Source organism: Uloborus diversus, chromosome 6 (assembly GCF_026930045.1).
Source record: "Uloborus diversus isolate 005 chromosome 6, Udiv.v.3.1, whole genome shotgun sequence".
Lineage (NCBI taxonomy): Eukaryota > Metazoa > Arthropoda > Arachnida > Araneae > Uloboridae > Uloborus > Uloborus diversus.
The window spans coordinates 157,280,954-157,293,037 of record NC_072736.1 but is presented as its reverse complement, the minus strand read 5'-3'; the positions used below and the strand labels follow the sequence as shown (position 1 = coordinate 157,293,037).

Genomic DNA, 12,084 nt, shown 5'->3' with positions numbered 1-12,084 from the left:
TGTTTTCCTGACACAGATAACTTATATAAACACACATTAGTCTTTCTATATCATTCTTTGCTTTTTTCTTCAGACTAGAGCTCTCATGTTGTCATGAGAAGTGTTTTATCTCATTTCTTCAAAAAATCAAAATTTCCGTTTTTTTTATTTTTTATTATTATTATTTTTTTAAATTGTAGAAGAACTATAGAACCTAGTCTTCGTTTTGGACTTAAATGGAAGCCAATTAAATTTACTGTAACTGCATATCCTGTTTCTCTCTTGTAAAGTAGGAATGCATGTCGATATTTGACTTGAAATGTGATCGAAGCATAATTTTTTCATTTTTCGTTAAAAATGGTCACTTTTTGAAGTACGATATCTCCTATTGTTCGTACAGAGTGTCCCTTGAGCTTACATTGTTAAACATTTAATGTATTTTAAAACGGGTTCCACATTTAATATCAAAAGTATCATAGTTTAGGAGTTAGGAAGGAAAACCTAAAGAAAGTCCGCTAGTTTTTCGCATGTTACGAAACGAGCACTGGTTTTTGAAAACTGCAAACGTAGATTTACACTAACCTACCCAACTGAGACAAACAATATAAAAAATTAAAACTATATTGCGCTTTGCGGATTTTATTGCCTTATTATGACGACTATATCATTCATTGCGTTTCCGATAATCGTTAAAATACCGCTTATTCAATCGCCGATATCTTTTTTAATTTTTGAAGATATCCAACTTGATTTTTTTTTATAAGTTAGAAAATCTATGTGGCTAAGAATTTTTAAAAATTTTAAATTGATATCTTTCGTGCATATGCAGTGAGAAATTATTTGCTTTAAAAGTTCATATTTCTTCACATTTTCGAACTTTTTATTTCAAATTTGTAGTATAATTAAACTTTTGTATGCTGTCACATTTTCTGAAAGTTTCGTAACGTTTAACAAAAAATTCTGCAAAAAAAAAAAAAATATTTTTGAAAGAAATGCTTATATCTGCGTGACTATAACTGACATATGTCCATGAAAATTTATAAAATCATTGAACGTATTATGTAGACTAACTTCTGAAATTTGCAGCTTATTCCCAGCTATTTACGATGAAAGATGATCAAGAATCTTTTTTTTTTTTTTCGATTTGCTGCTGGTTCCCTAGGTGCATGGGTGATTTATTTTTATTTTTTAAATGTCAGCTGAAGCATACCTTTTCTGTGACAAAAGTTACTGAGCAACTGAAGCAGTTAGAAGCAAAGGGATAAAAGTGGCAAAATTAAATATTTGGAGATGACCAGTACAAATAGTAGGGGAACCTCTCCTCGGTCTTTGGGCAAGAGACAGAATTAGTAGCCCTGGTAGGTCCTGCTGTACAGCGTGATTTATAAAAAAAAATTCAATGAAAGCCTACCTAGGATCTTATCTTTAAACGCATTTTACTCAAAACTTGTAAATGTCCACTTACATCCCTTTGCTTCTCACTGCCTCAACTGATTTCTTATTTCCGGAGAAATACTTTAAAATGTGGATTTTTTAAAGTGTCCCAATGGTTTTTGTTAAAGTGTAGTGTAAAAAAAAGCTACCTTAATCGCTTAGTAGCATGGCTATTGTTTGGTTCTGTATTTTTTTGTGGCACAAGGACCTTAATAAGCTATATTGTGCCATGGCATGGCTATAACGAAAAGCGCAAATTTGTGTACTTTGATAAAATAATAAATACGCGTGTAACGATTAGAAATTAATGTTTCAAGACTCTAACATACAGATATTTACAGTTATTTTGAAATTTGATTCATGTTAACATGAGCCGCTAAAATTTTTACAGTTCCTGATAGGTCCTTTATCGTCTGATTTGCTTTCAGTAATTTTTTACCTAAATCATCCTTAAAAGGCGCTTTTCGAAAAGCATCAGTTAGCTCATCAATCACTTTGTCCTTTTCAATCAACTGAACATTCCTCGACCTGACCTGATCGATTTTCTGCAACAGATTTTTTTGTAGTTTATAGTTTTTCTGTGCTAACGTTGAATAATGGGGGTCTCTGTACTGAAAGCACTTATCGTGTACGAATTTCAAGTCCTCTAGCCTGCGAGATTTTAACTGTTCTTTTACTAGTAATTCTTCCGATTTTAAGAATTCTTTTTGAAGAGTAGAATAAAATGCCTTCGTTTGCTTCACCAGCTCGTTCCTCCTCGCCGCTTCGTGGACAAATCGCTTCATTAACTTGATTTCCTCCAGGGCTTTCAAATAATCTTTCTTCACGTGCATCAACTCTTTTGCCTGAAGCAAGAATTTTTCATTCAAATTCTCGATTTCATTATCTTTGAGACTCAGTTTACTTTTCAAAGCACTATTTTCATCCGACAGTTTGGAAGTCTGGACTTGGATAACGTCTAGTTTTGTGTTCAGGTCCGATATGATGTTCATTAACTTTCTGTTTTCTTGGCTCGTTGAAGCATCGAGAAAACCAATATTTAAAGTCTTGCTCTTAAATTTTCTCCCCGCGTTTGAATGTTTTCCATTTAATGCTTCCATTCTCCGTGTGATGTTTTTATTAACAGCCTGTTTACCGCTGAGGTTTTGAAAACAATTCCAACAAAATGCCATTTTTATTTTAATGTCTTGCATGACACGAAAAATATTTTGAAATCAAGGCTTAGCTCTATTTGCTGTTTTTCGATTTATTACTTTCTTCATCCATTTGCACGGTTGTAACATTTTTACTAGTGATGTTAATAATGTAGATCCGCGAATACAGATCATTTGTGTCTCCGGGCGAATAAGGGTACGGATACAGACCTCAACTTTTCTATCACTTTAATGCGGGTATGAGTAAAATTTGAAACCAAAGGTGCTCTGATAAAGGTACAATTACCTTTAAAAAAAATCTATATGAACCGAAAACATCGTTAAGGGTATTACTTAAATAGAAAAAAATCCTCAAAAATACCTTAAAAATGATCAAACGATCAAAGAAGTTTTTATTGCTTATTTCAAAACTAAAAATTATTACAACCACAGGGGAAGGGTTTCATCGCTTTAGTTCAAATATTTAAAAAGTTATGAGTCATGCCCGCTGCTCGCTATGTGTTCTTATGCAAAAGAAAAACTTGAAATTTCTTCTTCTCGATTTTTTTTTTTTTTTTTTTGTGATTTCATCTCATTAAAATCCCTAAGGATTTTTTTTCTATTAAAGATACAGCTTAATGTAATACTTTTTGCAATCAGGATAATATATTTAATAAAACTGTGCATAGAATAAACATTTTATAAATTACTCAAATGTTTAGAGAATGTTATACCTTTAAAAACCAAAAATGTTTTTAAAAAAATACGATTTTTTTTTTCATAATCACAAAAATGTTTCTAATAAACACATAAGCAAACTTATGCACAAATTTTTAGAGATGATTATTGTGATCGCTTAGTAAAAAAACTTTTTTTTATAATAAATGCAAAAACAAAAAAGCCTTAGGAATTTTTTAAAAAATTGAAAATTTCTTTAATTTTTTGAATTAAAAAAAAGTGGGCAATATTTTAGAATTTTGAAAATAAATTATTGATTACGAAATAAGTATGCATGTAATAATTTCAAAAAAAAAAACCTAAAATTTAAAAAATGTTGTTTTGAAGGTAATGTGACCCCTTAAAGACTATGAGTTATTCGTAAAAGAAGAATAGGGGAAAGTCGGTTGGAATGGAAAAGCGCTGCAGTTATGCCAAAATAAAATGTGAAAATCACAAGAAATAAAAACTAATTTTCATAGAATTCAAGTTTAGTTTCTTACATGTAGAATTTTAATTGTGAAATAAAATTTAAGACTAAAAGATTCATCACATGTAAAACGGACACGAATCTTTATTTTCACTCGGATATTCGCGGATACGGATATCCGGCACATCCCTAAAAAAGCTAAAGCCAGCTTTTGTCGGATGTCTTTTCATTCACAAGTTCATTTCTTTTGCGTAGAAAAGGGCGTTCCTTTCATCGCCGAAACGCGTGTCTGCAGTAATCTGCAATTTGTGCTATTTGACGTTGTTATTTCTTGTTCATTTGGTTAAATCTTGTTTTTCCCTAGTATTTTTATAATTAGTATTTTTTTTATTGCTGCTGGTGCGTTATATCTATTTTTAATAACTAGTATATGTTCTGGAACCCCCTTCCATAAGAAAACATGAAACAAGGAATACAATAAATAAAAAATATGCCTTGCATAGAATTTATTATTTTGTACAACCGGTATATACATGTATATATATAAATTTTTCAACAGGAAAGATAAAACATTCAAGATTATTTAAAATTCTTTAGTTCGTCAAAAAATTAACAACAGTTGCATAAGTATTTATCATCTTTAAACTATTCCTAGACAAGAAACAGCAATAAAACATAAATAAACATTTAAAAGTTCTTAACCCTTCCTGACCACGTGATTTCAAATGGAATCACCCAAATATATATTACAATATTTTATTGGTGTAGTGGATTAATTTAGTAATTTCTCTTCCTCCCTACGAACAGGGTGGTTATAATTAAAGTTGCCCTGATCAAATTCACGTCTAGTTCCTTTTAATAAACGTACGTCATTGAAACTTGGTACACGAGCCATTCCACAAAAATAGTCACCATTGTGTTCCGCACGTAACAGCAGCTCGTATATTTCGTTAAGAAATAATAATTTTAAAAGGTAATGAACAATTATTTTGCTCGAGAAATGACGCATACGTTTGTGATATCTGACAGGTAAATGTCGATTAAAAAACAACAAAAACAACAGTAAAAAGAGATGTTGGGAAACATTTTTTTGCTGCACAAAACACACAAAGTACTTTTACTAGTTTTACAATTTTTTAACTTTTAACAAATTAATAAATTTGTAAATCTAAAAATGTAAGGAAATTTGTGTTCAAATTGTCCCACACGTGACCGTTAGGGCCTAGTTACTGAATAGGCCATGGCCTAGGGCACCTGCTTTTTAGGGGCCAAATGGCTAAAATTGGCTTAGCTAATGGCAAAAATTGTAAGGTTTGACTTGAAAGAGGCTCAGAAAAAGTCTTTCCTAGGGCCTCTTATATCTTAATCGGGCCTGGTGGCCGATTAAGATATACGAACCACTGTTCGTACAACGTGTATACCAAGCTTCCTCGGATTATTATATTTTAGAGCAAGCTCTACATAGATCTAAACAGGGTAAATTTAATGATACCACCCTGTATAAGAAAAAGATATAATCTTAATTGTAAATTGAAACTCAAGTCAGAAGGAGCTAAGATAACATATTGTGGAATGTATTGCGTTTTGAACTTAACTGCTACATAGGACGATCAAAATTACGACTAATAGAAAAATACGCTAATAATAAAAAACTGCATTCTTGAAAATGATTTTGATAATTTCTAAAGTTAACATAAATGACAAAAAATAAATCAGTTTCGAAACATGCTGCCATTTAATTGTTTTATTAACACATTTATATATTAATTTGTGACAAATCGACACACATAGAAAGTATATCACGTTACAGATGGGATGCCATTTAAAAGAGTCACACGATATTTTTTGATTAGAAACGAAGGAAAAATTTTGAAATTAACAAGTAGAAGTACAGTATCGTCAAACCTAGAAAATTAAAGTTATAACACGTTTGTTTCATCCATATGAGTTTGAAAAATCCAGCTGTTCGGGCAATTTTCTAACTTCTAACGGTTATGAATGTATTAAGGAAAAAAAAGACAATACATTTGATTTAAAAAAAAAAAGAGAAATAAAAAAAAAGGAAGGAATTGGTGAAAACCTTTAGCGCCAAGAATTTCATTTCATCTTATATTATGACAAGGGCTACTAAAGTGGGTGCCGCAGGGAGAGGCAAGGGTTGCCTCAAAGTGCCCACGATATCAGTATGTATAATATAATAGGGTGCCGTGAGAAAATTCTGATTCTTCAAAGGGTGCCACGAATTCAAAAAGTTTGGGAACCCTTCCTTGCTTTGGTGTAAACATAAGATAAATAAAACAGCATTTCTGATTGATACTAGCTATCCCAGTTGCAGATTTTTTTTTCAACAGTCTGAGACGCATTTTTTTAAAAAATAGTCTGCAAGATAAAACGACATTAGATTAATCATAAAACCAAAATCGGCACCAAGAAAAACTTAAAAATAAGATGTAATACAAGTACATGTGTAGATTATACCCCTCCCTCTCAAAAAAAAAAAGGTACGCATCTTCATTTTGCTGAAACTTAGGGCTTATTTTCCTTAAAAAACTTAAGACTTTTTTTTCTCCCCCCGACTGAGAAATAGTCTGTAGACTTTCCCAGAAATCTGCGACACACGCCGTTTCTGCTGCTGGGATAGCTATAACCATGAACGTATTTATTTGACTCAATTTTCATTTCTCGCGCATTCAGTTAGCACATTTCGTTTTAAACAGTTTTAAAATAGTTGTCAACGTTGTTACAACCGCTTTTAAACGTTTAGGAAACGTTTAAACGTTACGTGTGCTACCTGAGCTAAATTTCCTATTTTCTGCTTTACTCGAATTTTTGACAGGTCTATTTGGCTGTGTCCCCTGTGTTTACGAGGTATTCGAAGCATCACGTAGAATATTATTGCATTATTATAGTCATAATTATTTTTATTACTATTATTATCATTTTAAGCGTAATCAATACATTAATTATTTTAACAACTTCGTTCAATCTTTGGAACATGAAGGGCGATCGTTTCCAGCTCTTTCAAACAGAAGTTATCCATTTCTGTTTGAAAGAATTATTTTTTGAATGAATGAACTCAAATAATTATATAACTCCATTCAAATTCCGGAGCTTGAAGGGCAATAGTTTCTAGCTCATTTCAAACAGAAATTATTCATTTCTACTTGAAACTATTATTTTTTGGAGAGATTGCACTCGAACATTTACAACTCCATTCAATTTTTGGACCATGATGTGCGACGTGAACTGTCAATGAAACGGTTTTCTTTCCTTAAAAGGGCGTAGCTGTTGGATTGTATTTCAGACTATTGTGATTACATTCGTAACTCATGCAAAGGTTTATCAAACTCTACTACAAACAAAACATCTGTTTACTGCTTTCTGCTAAACACAAAGTGATAACAAATTCAAAGGCATCTCCTACGTATACAAGCATCGGAATTTGTGGTTTTCATATTTCTGCCAGGAACACACAGGGAAAGGTGTTCGTAATTCTTAATTTAGATCATAATGTTTCTGCTACCCCTTTCGCCACCCCTGGGATATACTATGTGTTCAACCGGCAGATTCGAATGACTCTACGGAATTGCTTCTGTTAAAAATAATTTAGCATTACATCGTATTTTCAGCAGTGGTGTTCTCAAAGGGTATACGCCGTATACAGTGCTGGCCAAATTATTAGACTAAAGAGTTTTTTTTTTTTTGTTTATTGTACACTATTTGTACTAAAATACTATTTATTTTACTGTTAAAGTACAGTACATACTGTACACTGATTATTACGTTATTTTAGCATAATTTAATATTTGCAGGTGCAACATTGTCTGCTTTGTTTATGTTCTTTGTTTATCTACCTACCAGGAACATAACCTCAATCAGCTTAAACAGTTCACTAGTTCTTTTTATTAGTGTGTTCTGTTATATTTAAAGTTAGTTTTAAGTAATTAGTGAGTATGTGTATGTGAGTATATATAATAGTGAGTATGAACAATTTTTTACCTCCTTTTTTGAAAAGTAAAGAAATGGTGTAAACCTTGTGAAAAGTATGCCAAAAAGACTTAAAATGCTCATCAAGAACAAGGGAATGCATACTAAATATTAGATAATTATTTCACTGTTCGTTAATGTGTCTATAGTTATGTAATCAATAAAGAATTTGCTTTTAAAACAGTCTTAGTCTAATAATTTGGCTAGCACTGTATTCTCAAACATTTTTTAGAAACATAGCGTATACCCTCAAGCTTCTTAAATTTTCATAACATGACATACTATGTGTATGATCACATACACATATTGTGCGTAATGGATTACTGGGAGTATACCCTCAGAAAAAATGATGGGAACATCACTGTTTTTCAGGCGTTATTTCAGTCACACTGAGCTATATGGGTGCGGCTAAGCCACATCAATGGAATACATCTGTCCCATAGACTCCATTCTACTTCTAAAACTTTATCTCTCAGATTGGAACATATTGGTAGTGAAACGGTTAAAACCAAGCCAGGAAGTTTTTGCGATCGGAAATAACATCCTGAATTTTCCATGAAGACTTCTAAAGAAAAAGCGATCAAGTAATGAGTTTGAAATCAATTTCTCTTTGCATGCGCATGTGTGTATGCCGATATTACGTCTTCATACCAGAAGCAGTTTGGATTTCGAGAAATCATAACCCAAACACAGAAGATCTCACTATTAATTGAATTTATAAATTTGATATTTGGGTTAATTTTCTCATGAAACACTAGCGGAAGGGATCTCCAAAAAGAATTAAATGGTGGATTTAACTGACAGAAACTTACTTTTTTACATGTTTGTCTTTGATTAAGAGACCATAATTAATTTATCAAACAACTTTGAAAAATATTAATATGAAAAATATTTCTCTTCAAGATTTTCAGCATCTTTTTTTTATTTTCTATTTTTTGGAGGGATATCAGAAGCTAGTAACTTTTCAATTACTAGCAGGAAAGGTTTACGGACGGAGCCAATTAAAAATTATTTTGCCATACTTAATGTTTATCTCTAAAAATTTAGGGACAAACATTAGGAGCCAGGAGATGGCAAGATTTTTTTTGAAAAATAGGGCAATGATATGGAAAATTCGGACTCCCTTGCTTGAAACTCGTTTTTTATTCGGTGCAACTAGCCACATCGTTTTTGCTGTTCTACCATTAAAATTTTACATCAGAATTGGATTATACGGTAAAAAGTACTGGCTGCATTAATGCCAGTAGTTTTTACTGAAATTTTTCAGGAATCTTTTTTAGTGTACGATTGGGCAAAAAATGTGTTAACATTAGATATTTAGGGCTGTGTTCCTCCTAAAAATTGTATTATATGGTCAAAAAGTACTGGCAACATGAATGGCAGTACTTTGTAAAAAAGATTTCTGAAAATTTGGTACAATGTACGAGTGGGCAAAAAATGTGTTAACGGTAGATATTTGGGGTTGTGTTCCTTCTCAAAATTGTATTATACGGCAAAAAGAACTGGCAACATGAATGCCAGTACTTGGTACCAAATTTTCAGAAATATTTTTTACGGTGTACGATTGGGCAAAAAATGTGTTAACGGTAGGTATTTGGGGTTTTGTTCCTCCTCGACCTGAAGCTGCTCAGAGAACATAAAAACTTTTACTCCATTTGAAATGAAGAGCTTTTAATAACCCGCTTTATTGCCAAGACTTGACTTCTTCTGTAATAGATCACTCACACCTGAAAATGACTTGGAGCTTCGCTGACGACGGAGATCTTCAAAACAATGTAACAATGTCAATTCTCAGGCGGCCGAGCTTTATCCAGAAAGTATTTGTAAGTTGGTAAACATAGTGACTTTACAGGAAAGAAAATTAGACCAGTTTATATTTAAGGTATGAAATTAAAATGTGAAGTCTTCGCGGCTATTGTATTTACAACAAAACGGAAGCTACTTCCTGCTTTGCCCTCGTACGTTTTTAAGAGAAAGGGTGACTATGTATAGTGAATAAGATTTAGGGCCATTCCACGGAAAACGGTAATTTTGTCCCGCACGTGACGCTTCGTGTATTTCATAAAAAAATAATAATTTAAAAGGATGATGAACAAAATTTTGTTGCTTAAGAAATCAAAACGCATGTGTGACTTCTTAAGCAAAAACTTTCTTCAAAAATTATTTCTTTTTTATGAAATATAGGATCCGTCACGTGCGGGACAAAATGACCAATTTTAATGGGAGGAGCATATGCATATTTTTTTTTCAATGGTTTAAATAATTATTTCTAAACTAATGAGGCATGTTTCCTTTAGGTTCGAACCATAGCTTTCAAAATCTACAATTAGTTTCTTCATTGCTGTACTAATAGAGCAAAAATATTAGTTTATTCATAAGCAAGTTACCAGAGGTTGACTTTGGATGTCCCGCACGTGACGCATGTAAATAAATTTTATTTTAAGTAACAAAATTGTTTAATAAAAATATAATTGTGTCACGAGTATCTGTGTATCAAATGTAAAGATTAAAAAAATTGCTTACCAATGTTTCATTAAAATATTAAGGGATATGACGAAATGTTAATGAAATTTAAGCGTATTTTTGTCCTGCACATGACAGTGGAATGACCCTCTAGAAAGTTTGGGAATAAAATCAAGTTTTAAAACTACTGCAGGAAGTTGTAAAAAAAATAAACTGTTTTCATAAAAAAATGCTATTTAAGAGCTGAAATCTAAATTTTTTGGCACAGAAAACTGTTGTATAAGTTAGTGTGGTCCAACCCTTGGCTCGCGGGCCTTTTTAAATTGACATCAGCAGCACCTTACAATCTTTATTTCCGCTATTACGGCTGTTCATAAACTTGCAGTGGACAAGGACATTGATAAATTTGTATAACAGGGTCAATTACGACACTGCGGTTTAATCCTCGACTGTAATCAAATGGTATTAAACTAGAATATTAAACTTATTCAATATAAATTTTAGTTATAAAGTACTTGAATCAAACATATTTACTTCGAGTACTTTCTGGAACATCTCCGGTCTTCACATTCCTATGCTGAAGTTTGGTTGGCCTCAAGGGTACCCTGATGGGAGGTCACGATACGTCGCTATGACCTCCCAAAATGGCCATATTCGGCAAATTTTGTCTGAAAATTTGGTTATTTAGGAGACGTAATTGCGATTGCGATATCGAAATTTTCAAATTCCCAAATGAGGCAGTGAGAAGCAAAGGGATGCAAGTGGCAAAATTAACAATTTGGAGATAACCAGTACACATGGAAGGGGAATCTCTCCTCTGTCTTGGGGCAAGAGATGGTACTGGTAGCTCTGGTACACTGTTAAAAATTCAGAAAGATTTTCTGGTAATTGTTACTGTAAAATAGCGGACTTGCAGCATCGCTGATTTTTACGGTAATTTATTCTGGAGGAATAAACGATCCCAGCTTCAATTGGTTGCTGTGGCCTACCGAGGAAACCGTAAAATTTTACAGTAACATTTGATTTTTACGGTAATTGTTACTGGCAACATGGATACCAGTAACAATTACCGTAAATTTTCCGGAAAATTTTTTACAGTAGTTGCTGCTATACAGCATGATTTGGAAAAACATTTCAATGAAAGCCTACCTAGGATGTTATCTTTAAACGCGTTTTACTCAAAACTTGAAACTGTCCACTTACATCCCTTTGCTTCTCGCTGCCTCAAGTGTCCTTTTTCGTAAACGTTTTGAGCATATTCGTTTTTATCATTCGGCGGAACTTCCATTCGGTAAGTTGAGAAGTTCCCCCTTTCGTAAACTTACTGTCCCAGGTTGGCTATTGTGTAAATTAAAGGTTGGACCACGCTGGTCTAAGTAAAACAATCACCCCCATTTTGCAGTTTGTAATATTATTAATTACCCCTTAGCAATAAAAGGATTCTAAAAATTCAGTTCAAACGCACAAATTCCGATGTTTTCCCCTCTTTCTTAACCAAGCTCGTTTATTCTTCTAGAGAACTTGTCAGGGAACTGGCATCGTCCTCTATGCTCATGGGAACGTAGCCAATATTAGAGTCCCGTTCCCAGTAGTAACTCTTCGGTCCATTGGAAAAGCAGTATTTTTCGTTCATTGGTTTGTCGCCGTCCAGGTAGTACATCATGTAGAAGTTGCACATTTCATCCTCTCCGGTGGGCCTAAAGGGGTGACAAAAGTGGATTGAAATAAATATAGTGAAACAATGATTTATATCTAAGAATAGCCTCGCGTAGCTTCATGATAACATTGACGTCAGGGTCGGTGCTAGTTTTTTTTTTTTTTTTTTTTCAAAATTGTTACCCAAAAACGAATATTGTAGGACATTTGAGAAGTTTACTTTCAAAACAGATTATATCCAGTTTTATATTTTTTGGCAAAATGAAAAAAAAAAGTTTTACGCAC

At 32.8% G+C, this 12,084-nt stretch overlaps 1 protein-coding gene across 1 annotated transcript in view; it reads right to left on the bottom strand.

Moving 5' to 3' along the window:
* Positions 1 to 4,182: 4,182 nt before the first annotated feature.
* LOC129223871 (peptidylglycine alpha-hydroxylating monooxygenase-like) overlaps positions 4,183 to 12,084 on the bottom strand; it is a 57,923-nt gene continuing 50,021 nt past the window's right edge. The window contains exon 11 of the mRNA XM_054858239.1: positions 4,183 to 11,840. Within this exon, the coding sequence (XP_054714214.1) occupies positions 11,648 to 11,840 (193 nt within the window). The 3' untranslated portion in view covers positions 4,183 to 11,647. The remainder of the gene's footprint in view (positions 11,841 to 12,084) is intronic.